This window comes from Theropithecus gelada, chromosome 9, assembly GCF_003255815.1.
Source record: "Theropithecus gelada isolate Dixy chromosome 9, Tgel_1.0, whole genome shotgun sequence".
NCBI lineage: Eukaryota > Metazoa > Chordata > Mammalia > Primates > Cercopithecidae > Theropithecus > Theropithecus gelada.
In genome coordinates this window covers 62,261,206-62,281,045 of record NC_037677.1, presented here as the reverse complement: position 1 = coordinate 62,281,045, position 19,840 = coordinate 62,261,206, and the positions used below count along the sequence as shown (strand labels likewise).

Below are 19,840 nucleotides of genomic sequence, written 5' to 3'. Positions count from 1 at the left end.
AGCAAATGATCCCAGCAAGGAAAACACCCATGTCAGGAACTGCTGCAGTGGCTGAAGGAGATGGGAAGGTTGGAGTCAAGGACAATAGAGTCAGAGATGCTGGAGTCATGGATGGTGGAGTCAGGGACACTGGAGTTAGAGACACTGGAGTCAGGGATGATAGAGCCAGGGATGGTGGAGTCAGGGATGGTGGAGCCAGGGGTGGTGGAGTCAGGGGTGGTGGAGCCAGGGGTGGTGGAGCCAGGGATGGTGGAGTCAAGAGTGGTGGTGTCACGGGTGGTGGAGTCAGGGACAGTGGAGTTAGAGACGCTGGAGTCAGGGATGGTAGAGTCAGGGGATGGTGGAGTCAGGGAATAGTGGAGTCAATGGTGGTGGAGCCAGGAGTGGTGGAGTCAGGGATGGTGGAGTCAGGGATGGTGGAGTCAGGGGTGGTGGAGTCAGGGATGGTGGAGTTAGGGGTGGTGGAGTCAGGGATGGTGGAGTTAGGGGTGGTGGAGTCAGGGATTGTGGAGTCAGGGGATGGTGGAGCCAGGGATGGTGGAGCCTGTGGTGGTGGAGCCAGTGATGGTGAAGTCAGGGGTGGTGGAGTCAGAGATGGTGGAGCCTGTGGTGGTGGAGCCAGTGATGTGAAGTCAGGGTTGGTGGAGTCAGGGGTAGTGGAGTCAGGGATGGTGGAGCCAGTGATGGTGAAGTCAGGGGTGGTGGAGTCAGGCATGGTGGAGTCAGGGGATGGTGGAGCCAGGGATGGTGGAGCCTGTGGTGGTGGAGCCAGTGATGGTGAAGTCAGGGATGGTGGAGTCAGGGGATGGTGGAGCCAGGGATGGTGGCGCCTGTGGTGGTGGAGCCAGTGATGGTGAAGTCAGGGTTGGTGGAGTCAGGGATGGTAGAGCCAGGGATGGTGGAGTCAGAACTAGTCTTCCCTGACACCACAAGCCCTTCTAAAGAGAACCTCTGGGTACCACTCTGGCAGCTGACAATGAGCTGGGTGGGTGCTGGGCTGTACCCAGCCTACCCTTCCTGTCCTAGTCAGGCATCGCCTGGAGAATGTCACTGCTAAAGAGCCACCCCCAGCACTCTCCGCCATCCCTGGGGACTCTGTCAAGGAGAGGCCTTCACTATGGCACTTAATTGTCTTCAGGGGTATGTTAGGGCTCATGTGCCTGTCCTCCTGCTCAAGGCAGACCTGAGGGTCTTATTTGAGGACCCAGGACCACAGGGCCACAATGACCTGCCTGGCCCCTTGCCCCTCGGGACTGCTGATTCATCTGCTGGATGGTCACCACCAGCCCTGCAGCCCAGTGGAACTCCCTGTGGGGCTCAGCCTGTGGCCTCCATGCTTTATCCCTCAGGATCCCAGCAGCAAACCCACAAGTTAGATGGTGTCTTTAGACCCGGTCCCAGGGGAGGAAATGATGTGCAGGCAGGTGAAGGCGCCTGCAGAGGCCCTGCGGGTTCCAGTCTGGGTGTGAAGATTCCAGGAGCCTGTGTACCAGACCTCCTCACCACTTGGCCAGAGCTGGTAGTTGGGTGGCGGGAGAGGCTGGAGCCAGCAGCCCTGGTGGGCACAGCTGCAGGACAAGCTGCTCTCAGGGTCTGGACAGAGTGGCTGGAAAAGCTGATCCCTTGAGTCAGGATTTCACGGAACTGGAAATAAAGGTGAAGGCCTTAACTGAACCTTAAGGAGAAAATAAAAACCCTTATAAATTCCCCTGTGAATGAGATAAAACTAGAATAAAATTGAATATAGTAAATATAGAATAATTTAGTATGGAGCTTCCTGTCTTTTGACTCCAAGTAAAAGCTGGCCAATCTGAGTGTATTTAATATGGTGTCCAGCCAGGCAGGGGCTGGGGAGACAGGAAGACACCAGAGGGCCCAGTCCATCCCTAAGCATCTCATGGAGCCTCATCCCCACCCAGCCCAGCGATCTGGGCTCCAACAACGGTGATTGAGCCGCCCTCATCCCTGGGGTGTCCCACCAGGCAGGCCTCCCACCTCCCTGAGAGCTGGTCACTGGGAGGGTCCCATGTCCTCCTCTTGGGCCAGCGCAAATGCTGCTCCCAGGGCTGGGGCCATGAGCTCAGGGGCCCAGGGTGAGCAGCACCCCCTGCCCCCACCTTTTTCCCCCTGAAGGAGCCACGGTGCTGTTCCTAAATGCCACAGACCTGGACCGCTCTCGGGAGTACGGCCAGGAGTCCATCATCTACTCCTTGGAAGGCTCCGCCCAGTTCCGGATCAACGCCCGCTCAGGTGAGCCCCCGACCCCAAGCACCCTGGTCCCCCACACCCTGAGGCTGACTGTCCATACCCGGCCCCAGAACCAGCCTCTGGGTCCAGGTCTCCTTCCTTTCAGTTTTGAGCAGGCCAACTTTGAGCACCAGTGTAATCCCTGAAATATTAATTTGAGTGTGATTACTGATCTTACCCAAAAAAATCACAACGTGAATTGATCCAGGGAAGGATGTCTTTCAAGGGTGAAGAGTTGTATTATGTTTTAAATGTGTTCCATCTTACAAACAGCTGGTTAACACATCCTTTTTCAGGAACACCTTTATTAAAGCCTCAGTGTCCCCCTCCCTCAGCTCCTGACCTCATTCTTAAAGCCTGGCTCCTCTTCTTACACAGATGTGTGCCTCAGTTTCCCCAGCTGTAAGATGAGGAAGATCATGTTAGGGCTGCTGTGTGGATTAAATGATGTATAACAGGGAACACACTTTGAATAGTCCCTGGCACACAATAAGTGCTAAAAATATTACTATCATTGTTCTCTTTTATTTATTCACCTGTGAGCCCCCTGCCCCCAAGCTCCCATCCCCTGACTCCACCATCCCCTGGATGTAACTCTCTTCTTTCTTCTTCATCTCTCCATGTACATTCCTCAGTTTTCTCTCTTCCTTGAAGCTGGGAGAAAAAGTGGGCAGAAAGAAGCAGCAAGAGACCCAAGCTTTTCAGCCAGGCCTGGGGAAGAATTGGGGACCTCTGTACATTCGTTCATATGTTCATTCAGAAATTGGGGTGGGGGCTGCTCTGAGCCAGGTGCTGTGCCACGTGCTGGGGTACAGGAAGGAATAAGACATGGCCCTGACCTCATGATGTTCCCAGTCAGCTCAGTGGGCATGCAAGGCACCCCACTTCCAATACCTATTTCTGTATGAGTTAAAGGAACTGTTGATGCTAAACAGCTACACCCTATCTCAGTGGCTTGAGACAATAGAAATTCTAATTCATATAGTCAACCCAGGCAGATGTTGAGTGACAGCCTTCCACATGATGATTCTGGGGCCCAGGCCCCTTCCATGTTGTGGCTCCAAGGTCACTGCTGAAGGGAAAAGAGAGCATGGATTATTGGACTAGGAGGAGGTTATGGGCCAGGCCCTGCCTGGCAGTCACATCCAAGTAATAATTATCGCCTGGAAAGGAAGCAGGGATCTTTGGTGGACACTGACCATCCCTGCTGCAGGTGGTCAGTGACCCAGCAGGGCATTAGCTCTTCCTGCTATCCATCCCTCCGCGGTGGAAGTCAGCCTTCAATCCCTTTTTTGTACCCTTTTCCTGGAGGCTTGGGGAGCAGATGGCCGGTTCTGATGGGTACAAAGACTGAGGAAGGGGACCCAGGGCCACTGTGAGCCTGTTTTTCTATCTCTGAGAAAGTGGGGGCCTTCCTCTCTGCTCTCAGGAGTGTCCCCCACAGTGAGCCCTCATTCCCAGGGGTCTCAGAGTAATGTCATGAATGAGTATGAACCACATGCCCAGCACTGTTCCCAGGGCTCTGAGCAGCAGCATCTCATTCTGCCCTCCTCACCTGTGAGGCAGGTACTAGCCTTATCCCCATTTTCCAGATGAGGAAGCTGAGCCACTGGGGAGGTTAAGTAACCTGACTGAGGACTCACAGAGCATGAACTTCTGAATCCAGAATCCAAACATTAAAGTTTCCATTATATGAGTAGCTCCCTGACCTTTCAGCCACCCCTGCCCTTGCCTCCCCAGTCAGGGCTCCAGCTCCACCTGGGGCCTTTAATGACACAGACTTTTTCTTGCTGCCTTAACAAGACTTTGGCTCCAAAGGTGTAAGCATTTTCCTCTGAGCTCCTCGGTCAAATTAGCCAGGCCTGCTCCACAGAGGTGGCCTTAATTGGATCTAATTTCCCAGACAGTAGAGGCTATCTATCATGCCGACAAGTTCATGTTTAAAACTTTTTAGATTAATTTCTTCCTCGCCCTGCCAATTAATCGACACCACCCTGGCAGAGAATGTGGCTTGTTGGGCAGACCTTTGTGAGTCTTCCATTCCTGGCCTTAGCACCTAAGCTGCCCTGTCACCCACTCCCAGCTCCCTGCTCAGCCCTGCACAGACCAGTGGGCAAGCCAGCATGCCACGGAGGGAACTGTCAGGGTAGAAGTAGTCCTAAAGGCAATCTGGCCCAGCTGCCTTGTTTCATGGTGGAAAGAACCAAGCACAGAGAAGTTAAGCGACTTGCCCCAGGTCACACAGCTCAGGCAATGGGGATAAAAAGATGGATAGCACACAGGCCCTGCCCATGGGGAAAGCTCACAGTCCGGTGGAAGGAAACAGTCATTTTCTGAGTGTTGGGAGCCTCACCTAGAATTACTTTAACCTCACAACAGCTCTGCGTGGAAGTCACACTAATCTCCATTTTATAGATGAGAAAACTGAAGCTTCAAAAATTTAAAATTTTCCAAGGCCAAGCATCTGGGAAGGTCCATAATCAGAATTCAAATCCACGTCTCACATCCTCACCACGTGGGCGCTCTCCCATGGCTGATGCGAGCTGGTGAATGGCCTGGCTGCAGTGACTGCTGAAGTCTGCTGGGACTGGCTCACCCTGCTCCCAAGAGCTAGCGAGGCTCTCAGCTGTGAACTCCATATTCAATACCATCAAGTTGGTAGCTTAAAATGGGCCCTGCTGGGGCTATTTACACCAAGGAAGTTGGAAAATGCCTTTTTTTTTTTTAAATTTTGGGAGCCAGTTGTCAAACATTTACCAGCACACCAAATTTCAGTTACACCAAAATACAAAGAAAGACCAAATACAGGTGAACAAAAAATTTTGTTTAATTGTTCAGATTTAGCATGCTAAAAAAATTCGAGGCCATGTAATTATGCTATTCACAATGTAATTAGGAAATTGTTTTATAACTATTAATTATCAATGCACGATAAGGCTGGATAGGTTGAACTGTCCAGTAATGAGTCATAAGTTAGAACGCGTGTGAACACCTGGTGTTTTTCTTTCCTGTCATTGTATTTCTGTGACTATATAAATAAACAGCGCCTGGCACTGTTCTAAGATTTCCATGATCTTAATTAAATTAACCCCATGATAGCCCTATGAGGTAGGTCCTATTATGGTTCCCTTTGGACCCTATGAGGAAACTGAGGCACAGAGGATTGAAGTACCTAGCTCTAGGTGATAAAGCCAGTAAGATAATGTCAAAAGTCTAAACAAGAGGTGATCTGTGACTGAGCTCAAGGCCTAATGGCCCCCCTGCCCTGTTCTCCAGCCCCTACCCTGAGAATCCGTCTAGATTTTCCCACATCTGCAAATATTTCCTCCCTGTGGGGTTACATTGCCCAGCTCTGGGGAGCTGGCTCCCAAGGCATGGGAGCTCTCCTGTCTCCCACTGTGATAAGCACCATCTCAGGAACACATCCAGGCTGCCAGATCATGGTAGTCTGCTAACATTTCTCATGCACGTTCTCACTCTCTCTCCTTCCCTCACTGTCTCCCTAGCCCACCCAAGGCCTCTCATGCACCCACTTCTCTCTCTGGCAGGGGAAATCACCACCACGTCTCTGCTTGACCGAGAGACCAAGTCTGAATACATCCTGATTGTTCGCGCAGTGGACGGGGGTGTGGGCCACAACCAGAAAACTGGCATCGCCACCGTGAGTGTGCTCCCCTCCCATGCCCCAGTTCCCCTCACCAGCCAGGCTGCTGCTCCCCGCTTGTACCTCTGGACCGCCGTGTCCTCAGCCAGTGTGAGGCTTTGTGAGAGTGAGCAAGGGGGCGAAAATGAACTCAGCAGCGGCAGAGGTCAGTCCCCGGGGCCACCGCGGCTGTGGGGAAGAAAGGCATCACCACCCGGAATGTAGGGGCCCTTGGGAGGAGCAAAATGAAATACTTTCTCTCCTGCCCCTAAAAATCCAGGAGGGCAGGTGGCAGAAGGCATGAGCCCTATAGGCCTCTCCGTGCTTGGCACCTGCCAACAGAGCAGAAGCAGGCATTCCTGTGAGGAAGAGCAGCTCAGAGCAGGAAGCAGGGCCCTGGAGGGTTCCTGGGGGCTTGTTCTTCCCCGACTGATGTGCCCCGGAGAGTAGAAAGCTAGAGGAACGAAATGTGGGGGCCTTGAATGAGCTCTCGGCTGCAGAAGTGAAGGGGGAAGTGAGAAGCGCTCTGTGAGAGAGGAAGTGGGAGGACCAGCTGACAGTCACTCCAGCCACCTCCCCGATTTGTTCCCCATTCAGTTTCTTTGGCTCACCCTCAGAACTGTGGCCCTCACCCAGCCTGCAGCAGCCACCGCATCCTTACCCAGCCAGAGAGGCTGGAGATGGTATCGCGTGGCCAGGGATTTGGTGTGAAAATCCCCAATGCCCTACTCTGTCAAGGGAGGTCCCTGCTAATAGGAATCAGCCCTATAAATAATGTACCTGGTGGCAGGTGAGCAAAGAAATTGCTTGGCTTATAGCTGAGATGGGGAAGCTCAAGGGATCCTATTAGATCCCCCACCCTGTCAGTCACCTTCAGCCAAGACTGGAGGCGGGGATGGGAGAAGTCCCAGATCACAGCAAGGATTTCAGGGGTCATCACATCCATTCCACTGCCTCCTGATGGGACAACACTGGAACTCTCTCTCCTGAAGGGGCCTGGCTCCTTCCTGTCCTCCAAAGCCCAGGCCCTGCCCAAGGCTTCCAAAGTTGGTGGAGCTGGCGGAATGAATGCCAAGATTGCCCGTGGGCATCTGAGCATGTTTCCCCTGGCAGGCCCTGCCCCGGCCCATCTCAGCTGGGTGCATCTCCCAGTGCCCCTTGTGGTTTCACAGGTAAACATCACCCTCCTGGACATCAACGACAACCACCCCACGTGGAAGGACGCACCCTACTACATCAACCTGGTGGAGATGACCCCCCCAGACTCTGACGTGACCACGGTAGGTGGTGGCAGAGCAGCAGAACCGCTAGGCGGCCCTTCCCAGGGGTGTGTGCCCCTCCCACCGCGATCCCAGGAGGCCTGCCCATATGGGGCTGGTGGACTCTGTGTCCCTCTGAGCTGGCTCTTGCAATAGAGTTCTAGCAGTTCTCCTGCATGGTGAAAGGCAGTCAGAGATCAAGGTGCCTCCAGTGTCAGTAGGCCTCAGGCTTTGTCACAGGGAGCTTCAGGCAGCCCAGGGACAGTGGCAGGGGAGCTCTGGCCGGTTCCTCTTGCGAGTCACACGTGCCCTTAGAGCCCAGGACTCTGGCTACCTGCTCTGGAGAGCTCCCACCCCTACACTGCACAAGCCCCAGCTCCACCCCAGCACCGCTCTTTCACTGCTGTGCCCTGCAGCTCCCCCACAGGCTGGCCCCCAGGGCTGCCCAGCAAGGATTTTGTTCACCTCAGGATTTTTCTGGCACAGGTTTGCCAGGTTTGCACAGGCTCCTGTGTGTGTTGTGTGCTCATGCGCAGGAATGTGCACAACTCAGGGTGCAGAGGGGAGACACAGCCAAAGCCAGGGCATCCACAGGGGAGACCAGAATCCTGGGGACACCGAGGAAGCCCAGGTCCCAGTCCCATACCATCTTCTCTGCTGGGAGATCCACGTTTTTCAGCCTTCTCCCCCACACCCTGTACACCACACGGCCTCACTTGGGGAGGCTTGTCCCCACAGGAACAGCCCCACGGCCACCCACCCAGCCCTGTGGGGGACCTGAATCCTGACAACTCACAGTAGCGCCATTGACTGAACAGCTGGGATGTGCCCTGAGCTTCACCTGACGGCTTCTCAGGAACTCTCTCCTCCTCACCATAATCTCACATGGCAGAGGGATTCCGCTGCCTCTGTACTGTGGAGGAGACAGACTTAGAGCTTGAAGGCTTGCCCAAGGTCCCAGAGCTTGTAAGGGGTGCAGTCGGGACTCGAACCCTGGTCTGTCTGACTTGGAGACAAGGGATTGGAAACCACCTGGCCCAGTCCTTATTCCTCTGGGAGGGGGCATCCACACACCAGCTGACAGCCGTCAGTGAACATGTGGAAAGGAAGATAGGCATGACGGCCAATCCTTCCCTCCCTCTCTTTGTCCTTCTTTCCAGGTTGACCTCCTCTCCCATCCAGAGCCACTGCCAGGTATGGCTCTGGCACTGGAATAGGCACAATGGAGTAGGGCAGAGGTGAGGGATCTGGAATCTGTGATTTTTCAAAGTCCCGTAGAGGAATTCCTTCCAGCCCAGGGCCAGGTTTAGAAACCATCACCCTCGCCCTTTGACACAGCTCTCTAGGCTCTTTGGTGGGTGCTCTCTGCTGCCCCCTCGTGGGCACTGCACTGCCCCAGGATAACCTCCCCACCCCAGCCAGGGATTCCAAGAGCTGGGGCTGGATCTCACCTCTGAGTACCTTCTGGTCAACCCTCACCTTTCCCTTAGGTTTCTGGGAATTCCTCCCAAAGGGAACTGAGGGGCAGGTGAGGAAGGTTGCTCTGGGAGAAAGGGGCTGCATGGGACACCAGCCTGGATTGCCATTATCAAACAGTATACCCAGCAGACAAGGAGTGGGTGTGCCAGGTGAGGACTGCACACAGCCTTGGGCATCTGCAAGCTCTGGTCCCCACGCCCTTCACCAGGTCTCCTGCCCTCCGCAAGTCCTTCTGAGCCATGAACACGCATGACAATGGACCAGGGGCCTGCTGCGCAGTGCCTCCTCACTTTCCAGGAAATCCACAAGCCATCAGGGAATGCCTACTACATGCCAGGCCCCACGCTTGTCTGGCTAAGGGTACAGGAAGCAACACCAGGCCGGGTGCAGTGGCTCATGCCTGTAATCCCAACACTTTGGGAGGCCAAGGCAGGCAGTTCGCTTGAGCCCAGGAGTTCGAGACCAGCATGGGCAACATAGTAAGACCCCCCACTTCCCGTTTATAAAAAAAAATTTTTAAGTAGCCAGATGTGGTGGTGCATCCCTGTGGTCCCAGATGCTCAGGAGACTAAGGCAAGAGGATTTTTGAGCCTAGTAGATTGAGGCTGCAGTGAGCCAAGATCACACCACTGCACTCCAGCCTGAGTGACAGAGTGAGACCCTGTCTCAAAAAAAAAAAACAAAAAAAAAAACAAAAAAAGGAAGCTCCTGCCCTGCCTGCCTTTGGGGAGTGTCATGTCACTCTTCTGTTCAAACCCCAATGGTTCCCATCTCACCCTGTGCAAAAGCCAGAGTCCTTGCCAGACCTACAAAACCCACAGGGTCCACCCCATTGTCACCCCTGAGGAGCCAGCCGTGTCATCCCAATCTGTAGTACAGAGCGGGTGTGGCTGTTCCACCGCTGGCGTCTGGTGGGCACAGGCTCAAGCTTTTCAGTGCCCCAGGGTAGTATTTGAGACCTGAAAAATAAATGTGATGGCTTGAAAGTTCAAAGAGAAAAGGACAAAATCAAAATTAAAACTTGTTATATGAAACATCTATCAGATGAAAGATGGCAGTTTCAGTAACTATGAAATTTAGTGTTTGTGAAAATTTCATTACATTTGAGGACAAATTGGAGGTTAGATTTTTCTAGAATTCTTGAAAATTTTCCAGAATTTTCTGGAATTCCCAGTTACGTATGATGATTGCCAGGAAATCAGAAATCAAGAAGCTTCAACGTTAGTCAAGTTTGTCATAGCCAAATATTTTGAAAAGGAAGTTATAAAAATTCTTTCAAATTGTATAGCCATAAAACATATATATGCGTTCGTATGTATATACATGGGTATGCTTCATTACCTTGGAGAGGACCCCCTGGGGCCTTCTAGGGCCTCACAGTGGCCTAGGATGAGGTAGGGTCTGTGGCCGAAGTGTGAGGTGAGGTGGCTACAGAGGGAACGGCTAACCGAGGTTCAGGTGACAGAAGGAGGAGGTGATATTTGAACAGGGGCTGGCCCATCACCTGACTCATCTCCCACCCCACCATTCCCACACACCCACGCCCACAACTATCACCCATCACCAACACACAGGCCTTTCCTTTCCCTGCACCCACTCAACTCTCCCCGAGCTCAGAGCTTTTGCACAAGCCCTTTCCTCCCTGACCCCTGCTCTTTCCATAGGCAGCTCATTCTCTTTCATCTGTCCCAGCTTAAAACATCAGCTGTCTTAGAGAGGCCCTCCCTGACTACTGTCTAAAGTAGCTCGGACCCCTCTCCAAATTCTGTTTCCTGCAGAGCTGGGCCCACGATCTGTGCTTATTTGTTTGGTAGGCTATTTGCTTATTAAGAGGCACATGGTTTAGTGATTAAGCAGGCAGCCTCTGGTACCAAAATGCCCAAGTTCTCACCCCGGCTACACCACTTACCAGCTGTGTGACCTTGGGCAAGTTGCTTAACCTCTCTGTGCTCCAGTTATTCTCATCTAAAAAATAGGGCTAGTAAGAGTCCCCACCTGATAGAGCTGTGATCAGCGCTTACTGAGCCGAGATATAGGAAGCACTGGCACATGGGGAGTGGTCAGTAAATGGTAGCTGTCATTATCATCAGTATCATTACCATCATCTGCTTCCTTTGATGGAATCGCACCTATCTCGTTCACTGTCAAACCACACTGCCTAGCACAGTTCCAGGCACATTGTAGGTGTTCAAAATATTTCAAAATATGTGTTGTTGAGGACTGACTCAGCTGGTGAATATCTTACCTTTCCTTCCCCCAACCCCCCAGCTCAGCCAGGCGGTGGCTGGGTCTTCTTTGTCGGAGGGAGACTAGGGCGTGTGGCCCAAGACTCTCTCAAGAGCCCGCTCTAGGCATGGCATGGGCCACAGCCCCTGGAGTCGGAGGCACAAGGCAACCCCAGTGATTTTCAGAGCTTGCATGCAGACAAGTGTCTTCCCACATGTGGCTTCATTTGGGTGCATTTGGAGTTGGTGCAGTGTGTGCATCTGCATGCACCGGGTGTGGCCTGGCATGCAGGCACTGAGGAGGTCCACCTGCACAGGCGTGCGCTGGCAGAGTGGCCATCTCTGTCTGCAAGGGAGATTTTGGTCCCACTCTCCTTTCTGGCTCCTGCAGCTGTCTTCAAGGACCTGGCTGATGGGCATTGATTTAGAGCCTTTCAGAGCCCTCCAGCAAAATAAAGGAGAGGGGAGAAGCAGAGAATTATTCCCCGTCAGGCCAGGAGAAAAATGACGGGCGTGAAATGGGAAATAAATGAGGGGAAAGTGGTGAGATTCTACAAAATCGCCCAGCAGGGAGCCTGCAGGAGGGCTCACAGCCCTCTGCCCTCTTCTGTACTCCCAACCCACCCTGTGACCAGAGAGTGGCCAAGAGGCCCAAAACCAGTGCCCATGCCCCAACCAGGGTCACTTGGAAGCAGCTACCCCTGGCACTCTCTGGCATGGTGGGGGCAGGAAGAGGGAATAGAAGAGGAGAACCACCTCCCATGTGAAATTTGTCTCAGCCTGTTCAGCAACAGGCCTGGCCTGGAACAAGTGATTCAACTGCTCTATTCCTCAGTTTCCCCATCCAGAAAAATAAAACAGGGAGAAAATCATCTCTCCCCCAGGCTGGGTGTGGTGGCTCACACCTGTAATCCAAGCACTTTGGGAGGCTGAGGCGGGAGGATCACTTGAGGTCAAGAGTTTGAGACCAGCCTGGGCAACATGGTAAAACCTTGTCTCTATTAAAAATACAAAAATTAACCAGGCGTGGTGGCTCTTGCTGTAATCCCAGCTATTTGGGAGGCTAAGGTGGAAGGATCGCTTGAAACCAGGAAGTGGATATTGCAGTGAGCCGAGATTGCACCACTGCATTTCAGTCTGGGCGATGGAGCAAGACTCCGTCTCAAAGAAAAAAAAAAAAATCTCCCTTTTCAAACTGTTGAGAGAAGCATTGTAAAAATGCAAGGAATGCTGGTCTTCTATGTCCATCTGTGAAATGACTTGGCCTGTTTTAAATTATGCCTGGAGTACCTAAGAGCCCCGTCTCCTGTTTGCAAAATGGGGGTGTTGGGGTCCCCTTTATGGAGGCTAGGGAAACTGAGGCAACATGCCCACAGCAAGATAAGGACACCTCAGGCCTGGAAGGCAGGGACCTCCCCTCCCCTACCCTTTGATGCTGCAAGGCTGGGCCGAGGAGAGGAGGGCTGAGCAGTCCAGGGTGGGAGTGGGGGCTGCCCCCGCCCCTCTGAAGGGGCAGCTGGCCGAGGGCGCCACAGCATTCAGCCCTGCATCAGCCTCTCTCTCCCCGGCCTCCCCAGGAGCCATGGACAGGGTAGATGGGAGTACTCAGCCGGGGCAGCTCGTCTGTCTGTTCTGGTCTGGTGGCCCCAGAGACACCTCTGGCTGGGGATTAAGCAGAGGAGGGACAGATTCTGCTGCCAAAGCACAAAAGGCTCCACATCAAGTAAGATGAAGGAGCTGACAAGCCTGGCTGTCACCACCAAGTGTACTGCAGTTAAGAATAATCCTGTCCTGATGTGGCCCCAGGGACTGTGGTCACCTCCCCCGCACTGGTGTTGTCCACCCCGGTGCCACAGTGGCCTCTGCAATGCAAGGTCAGGGGTGAGCGAGGGGTAAGGGCCACCTCAGGAGCCTCCAGGCTGGGAGCTGGGTCAGCTCCATGGCTGGGGCTGTGTGACCATGAGACTGGCCTGTGCCTCTCTGGGCTCTGCTTTCTCCTTGTGGAAAGCAGGGCGGGTGGAGGATGAGGGAGCTTCCCCACAGAGCAGGGGATCCGTGCACACAGGAGGCCTCAGCGAAGACGGGGAGCCCTCAAAGGCTGCAGGGGGCCCTTTGCCTTTTGTTTACGACCTGGCTGTGTGGGATCTGGGACACTAAGGGACAGCAGGCTGTGGGGTTCAGCACCCCTGGGTTAGGGCGGCACTGAGCACTGACCCCTTCATGACATGGGGGTTATAAGTGGGGAACAAGGCTGTGGGCTGGGGAGTTGAAGGGGCCAGAGTGTCTGAGGCCCAGTCCTGAGACCCTGCCCCTTATCAGGGACGGTGTACCTCCCTTCCAGGGAGCTCCACCCTCTCCTTCCTCAACACTCCCGCAGCCCCACAACTGCCCCAGATAACTGGGTCCTGCATTCTGAAACTGGGGCCCAGCCATGGTTTCCTCCACATGCCCTGTCATCTCTGGTGTCACAATCTAATGCTTCAAAGAAAGGAAGGAAGGAAGGGAGGGTTTGATGAGGAGGAACCCAGTCTCCAAAATCCAGGGTTTCAAATCCTTTCAAAAATCTTAGCTGGAGTACAGACTCCCCAGCCTTTCCCAGCCCCTCCCCTAGAGAACTCCTGCCTCCCATCCCTCTCAGACCCCGCTACTGGGCCCAGCAGGCAGGCTCACTTCCTGGGCTGGAGCCAGGATGCCCCCTCCCCAGGACCAACGTCTGAGCTCAGATACCCCCAGGCAGCCCAGAGACACCCTCCTCAGGCACGGCTCAGTGAAGGGGTCTGCTCCCTCCCTGGCAGGTGGTGGCTGTGGACCCAGACCTGGGGGAGAATGGCACTCTGGTGTACAGCATCCAGCCACCCAACAAGTTCTACAGCCTCAACAGCACCACAGGCAAGATCCGCACCACCCATGCCATGCTGGACCGGGAGAACCCTGACCCCCACGAGGCTGAGCTGATGCGCAAAATCGTCGTCTCTGTCACTGACTGTATGGACCCCTCTCGCCCCTCACAGCCCCCACACCTTAGACTGCGGGCTTCCCTGGTGACTGGGTCTCTGGGGGACCTGGGCCCACCCAGGAGGGCTATGTCTGATCACCAAGAGTAGGGTAATACCCACACCCCAGTTGTGACTCCCAGAGCACCCCGAGGGAACGGAGGGGGCGGGGGAGGCTAGCCGTGAGGCCCAGGCTGCTTCCTGGAGGGGCCACTGGGACGGAGGGCTCTGAATCTGCCACCCTCTCGCCACTTGCCTTCTTCTGTCCGTTTTCTCTTGCACCCATCTTACCCCGTCCTCAGCCCCTTCTCGCCTTGGTCTCCCCAGGTGGCAGGCCCCCTCTGAGAGCCACCAGCAGTGCCACAGTGTTTGTGAACCTCTTGGATCTCAATGACAATGACCCCACCTTTCAGAACCTGCCTTTTGTAGCTGAGGTGCTTGAAGGCACCCGTGCAGGGGTCTCCATCTACCAAGTGAGTCTCTCTCATCTCATTCCTACCAGCCCAGAAGTGGGCAGTGGGTGCCCGAGGGGCCTAGCCCAGGCTGAACACTTTGCAGAGCTGGGGCAGGGGAGGAGCTGGATCTTGAAGGACAGAGGCTCTGGAGATGTGGAGGGAAGTGTGGCAGGAAAGGATAGTGAGATGGGCAAAAGCAGAGGGAGAGAGAGGGAGAGAGGCAAGATGGAATTCTGGAAGTCACGTCCAAGTTTCTCAGGGCCTGATTATGGAGGTCTGGCCCAGGAACTTCCATTCCCTAAGCCTGCAGATGGTTCTAGAATACAAAGAAGGCCAGATGAGTGTAGCCCTGGGCATCCGCCTCTCCCATGGCTTCCCATAAGCCCCGGATCAGCTCCCTCTACTACAGTGGAGGGGCCTCTCCCCACTTTGCAGGGCTCTAAAGAGACTTGCCCAAGACCCTGTGGCCAAGCAAGGCACGGTCTGATCTTGGGCCTGGCTTCTTTGCCTCTTGTTCCATCATCCTCTGGTCAGGGGGATCCTGAAGGTGCTGGTTTAGGGGAGAGGACATCCAGGGTTTCAAGTCCTTTCAAAACCTCAGCCCTCCAGAGGCCGTTTGGAAACACTGGAGACCCTCCTGCTTAAGAGCATGGGCTGTGGAATCCAAACAACAGGGGTGTGGATCCCATCTCCAGCACCAGGGTGCTGTGTGACTTGGAGCAAATTGCTTAACCTCTCTGAGTCTCAGTTTCTCATCCGTGAAATGGAGATAATAATAGTACCTGCCTGGCTGTGCTGTGGGGACTCAATCAGACACATGTGTGAAGCACCCTGGAACTTGGACACAGGAAACACGGTAGCTGTGGTGATCACTGTGTATCTGTCACGAGGGCTTATATCTGAGACGCAATGGCCGTATCAGGTTAGCCTGTTCCCATTAGAAGAAGACGGGGTTGTTTCTCAGGATGCCAGAGGGAGTGAGCTTGGTGGTGCCCCATAGGCCCGATGTGCCTCAGTTTCTTCATCTGTAGTAGGAGGTGGTGTTCTTTGGTGGGTCCTCAAATCCCCAGCAGGGGGCGCCACAATCCAGGGAACAGCAGCCGGTCCCCGAGGAAGCCCTCAGACTAGAGGGGAGGTGGTGTGAGAGTGAGTCAACCCCCAAACCCGGTTCTCTGGGGGCTTACGGCCGGCAAAGAAAGATAACCACCAATGCAACTTCTGAGTTCATAGAGGAAGGAGCGGGAAGCATTTAATCTGGAAACTGTCCTCACGTACAGGATGAGGGCCCTCCCTTGAACTGTGGCTCCCTGGTCCCACCTAGGACCTCAGGCGATTCAGATTTCTGCAGGTTGTGCAGAAGAGCCTTCTCCAGGGGAGTAGAGCTGTGTTCAAGTAAAGTAAAAATACTGAGCCCCCCGTCCTGGAAAGCATGCAAACTGAGTCCAGACACCTTTTGTCCAGTTTGCTGGATGTGAAATAGATCAGATGACCTTGATATTGTCTTCCAATCCTGAAAGTCTTGGCTTAATCCCAAACTCTTATTTTAGCTATTATTACACATTTCCCCAAATGCCTTGGATCCACTTCAGTAAAACTTTGTTCAGGGAACCGGGGGGTCTTGAGTTGGGCAATCTGATCAGGACTGGAGGTGCAAATGAGAACAGTGTAGGAACTTGGGAGGAGGCTTGCCTGTACATGGCCGCAAACAGCTTTTTAAAAAAATAATGATAATGAAATCCTCGAGTGACTTTTTAAAAAGAACCCTTGATGTCATTTTATTTTTGTTGTTGCTGTCTCACAAATCAAAGCAAAGCAGGGGAGGGAAAGCCTGTGGATCCAGCCTTCTATGTGGTTGAACTCCAGATAATGGTGGGGTCCTCAAGCTGGAACAGCTGCTCCAAACCTGGAAGGGCTTCCTAATGGGGAGAGCAGGGGCTGAAGGGGGGAAAGCACTGTAGAGACCTGAGCCCTGATTCTAAAAAGTCCCTCTGCCACCCCATCACCGGCCTCACTTGGTGCATCCGGACGCCTTTCAGCTGACGTGCGACCCCCTTAGAGAGCATCTGGGAGGGTGCCCTGGGGACAGTGGCCTGGCATAAGGCTTGGAGGGGAGCAGATGTGTTTGGCTGCAGCCAAGTGTGGCTTGGCAGGGAGGAGGGAGCACTTCTTTGGGGAGAAGCACCCGTCCCAGTGTCCCCTCCCCACCCTCATGCTGCCCCTCCTCGCCCTCAGGTGGTGGCCATCGACCTCGATGAGGGCCTGAACGGCCTGGTGTCCTACCGCATGCCGGTCGGCATGCCCCGCATGGACTTCCTCATCAACAGCAGCAGCGGCGTGGTGGTCACCACCACCGAGCTGGACCGAGAGCGCATCGCCGAGTACCAGCTGCGGGTGGTCGCCAGTGACGCAGGCACGCCCACCAAGAGCTCCACCAGCACGCTCACCATCCACGGTGAGGGCGTGGGGGCTTCTGCTGTGTGCTCAGTGTGTGGGCAGAGGCCTGGGTCAGGGCCAGGGGGAGAGGGAAGCCCATGTCCCCCACTGCTGTCTGCTGGACTTGTAGGCACAGGCTCCCTTGTTAACGAGGCGCCCTCCTCAGCTGGAGCCATTCAACACAGCAGAGCCTTCTCCACACCTGGCCACTGCCTTCAGTGCCCCAGAGCTCAGGGGCAGTGGCCTGGACCTGCTGCCAAGGCCCCGTCACCCCCACCCCTCCTAGCCTCTGATCACAGCAACAGCAGAGAGGGCTTGAGAAGCGGCCGGGACCCTCAGGGTCATGAACAGGCAGGGAGGGTGCAGAGCCCTTTGTCTTCTTTGGAAGGCCAGAGTTTTTGTTTGGGAGACATAAAGGAGACCTCCGTCTCCCATGGGTGTGGAACCCCTGGGGTGGCAGTGGCAGGGCATCACCCTGGGAGGAGAGCAGCTGGGACTCCCAGACTCCCTAAGATCGTCATGCCCCTGGGACTGTCGTGCTCGTTCCCAGTGTCTCTGCCCTCTATTGGTGAAGGGCCGGGTACTGTTTCCACTCTGCATGAATCGTTAATTTTCAGGACAGGATGGGGACATAAGCTGTTGCCAAGGGGCCAGGAATAACCCCAGGGAAATAAGGGCAGAGTTTAACAGGCGAGACATGGCCTGTTCCCAGGCCTGTTCAGTCCCATGCTAGCTCTGCCGGCCGCTGTGGCTTGGCAGGGGGGCGGGGGAGGGAGTAGTTAGCTCGGCACAGGCGCAGACACTGACCCTCTTCAGTGAGATGGTGAGGATTTCAGAAAGCACAACATTCTCTCTCCCATCGGTCCAAGGCTTGCCTGTGGGTTTCTGGTGCCAGTTTCAGGACCCCCTTCTTGGCCGATGATTGACAGGGAACATGTCCCAGCTTTAAGAGAGGACCCCTGGAGGGCCTTTCTCCAAGCCCCAGCAGAAGTCATAACATCAAACGGGCCCAGCATCTCCCCTGGTGATACCACTTAGAGGAACCCAAGTGGGGTGGGGATCACTTCGCTATGAAAGTTGTCCAAGGCCGGGCACAGTGGCTCAAGCCTGTAATCCCAGCACTTTGGGAGGCCGAGACCGGCGGATCACGAGGTCAGGAGATCAAGACCATCCTGGCTAACACGGTGAAACCCCGTCTCTACTAAAAAATACAAAAAAACTAGCTGGGCGAGGTGGCGGGTGCCTGTATTCCCAGCTACTCGGGAGGCTGAGGCAGGAGAATGGCGTAAACCCGGGAGGCGGAGCTTGCAATCAGCTGAGATCCGGCCACTGCACTCCAGCCTGGGTGACAGAGCAAGACTCCGTCTCAAAAAAAAAAAAAAAAAAAAGAAAGTTGTCCAAGCCCCATCTGCCTAAGGAATAGGGGCCCAGCATGGGCTGTATTAAACAAATCTGTAAGGGAAATTAAACCTTATTTTGGGGGATGGGATTTTCAAAGTGAGCTCCCTTTGCTGAAACTCCATTGCACACTGAGGGGTAGATCTTGAGGCTCCAGCTCTCCACTCTGCCACTGTGTGACTTTGGACAAGTCACTCAGCTGCTCTGAGCTTCCACTTCCTCAGCTCCACAGTGTGTGTAATAATGCCTGCCTCCTAGGGTGCTCTGAGGGCTGCCCGTGGTCCTGTACTGGAAGCACTCGGCATGGGCTTGGCACACTGGACAAGCTCGTAAATGGTCACTGTCATCCTTGTTGTCATGATTGTCCGTGTTGTCATGGTCGTTGTTAGGCGCATACTGGAGAGAGGTTCTAAGGTTTTCTCTCCTCCCTTAGCTGAGCAGCAATAAGCCCCCAGGGCACAGGGACAGCGGGAGGGTCTGGAGCACTGGTGGGCTTGGTCCTGGCCCCGGTGGGCATGGGGGGCCCTGGGCTCACGGCCAGGAGGTGTTGACACAAATGCCATTTGGAGCCCGTGACTCCCTTGGGAATTCGTTCCCTACTTGGTCTGGGGCTGGAGCCACTGCTCCGGAGCTGAGTCATCTGCAGCAGAAGCCAGGCCTAGCCCCGGCGCCCATTCTGTCCTGCAGTGCTGGATGTGAACGACGAGATGCCCACCTTCTTCCCGGCCGTGTACAACGTGTCCGTGTCCGAGGATGTGCCGCGCGAGTTCCGAGTGGTCTGGCTGAACTGCACAGACAACGACGTGGGCCTCAATGCCGAGCTCAGCTATTTCATCACAGGTGCTGTCCCCGCCTCCGCCCACCTGTGCAGGCCTCTTGGGGCCCTGCTCCCAGCCCTCCCAGATAGACCAGGTTGGGGGCAGGTGAGGGTGGAAAAGAGGTCAGGGCTCTACCGTGGGGCTTTAACCCCTGTTGGTGCCTCCCGAGGATTTGCTCCTGGCTCTTCCCAAGGGCTTTGCAACCAGATCACTCTGGATTGGCTCCCTGGGGACCTCCTGAACCAGTTGCTTACAGGGATGGGGAGCATCTACCAAGGTTCATTCTAGAGGGAGGTGAGGCCCCATGATTCCTAGGGAGGAGCCCTGAGCCTCACTCCCTGCCCCAAGTATGGGTGACAGAGCAGTGACCAGAGGAACGTGGCCTCATCCTTCCTCGGGGATTACTCAGGAGAATTCCCATCTGTTTAGAGGCAGATGAAATGGTTTTTCATCTCCCTAAATGAAATGGTTTTAGCTCAAAAATGTTGCCTGGCTGTTGCCTGCAGAGCTATGGCCACAGATGATGAGGCCATGTCCTGGCTCACAGGGGAAAGTGAACCGCGATGGATTAGTGATGTCTGCCATGGTGATAGGATTGGTAGGTGGTGGCACACATCCCATGGATTTGCCATTCCTGGATGAGAACACAGCTTCTTAGCCTCCCTGACACACGAGAGATGCTGGGACACATGGGGGTGCGGTCTTCCCCGTCCTTCAACCCTCCTTGGCCCTTTTACCAACTCAGTCTTCTCTCTGTCCATGACCTGCCTACCAACACACATGTTGCCTCTGCATATGTGTGCCTGTACACACGAGCAGGGCACACACCAACCTCCCAATGCCCCCCCCGTGAAGCACGAAAGCCCGGCTCACACCCCATCTGCGGCTCT

At 54.6% G+C, this 19,840-nt stretch overlaps 1 protein-coding gene across 6 annotated transcripts in view; it reads left to right on the top strand.

Annotated features, from left to right (window-relative positions):
• CDH23 (cadherin related 23) overlaps nucleotides 1-19,840 on the top strand; it is a 419,472-nt gene that overhangs the window by 293,412 nt on the left and 106,220 nt on the right. For all 6 annotated transcript variants that reach the window (XM_025397731.1, XM_025397736.1, XM_025397735.1 and 3 more), the window contains 7 exons: nucleotides 2,134-2,250; nucleotides 5,796-5,908; nucleotides 7,063-7,170; nucleotides 13,649-13,838; nucleotides 14,174-14,319; nucleotides 16,534-16,753; nucleotides 18,820-18,972. In XM_025397731.1, coding sequence (XP_025253516.1) covers nucleotides 2,134-2,250; nucleotides 5,796-5,908; nucleotides 7,063-7,170; nucleotides 13,649-13,838; nucleotides 14,174-14,319; nucleotides 16,534-16,753; nucleotides 18,820-18,972 — 1,047 coding nt within the window. The remainder of the gene's footprint in view (nucleotides 1-2,133; nucleotides 2,251-5,795; nucleotides 5,909-7,062; nucleotides 7,171-13,648; nucleotides 13,839-14,173; nucleotides 14,320-16,533; nucleotides 16,754-18,819; nucleotides 18,973-19,840) is intronic.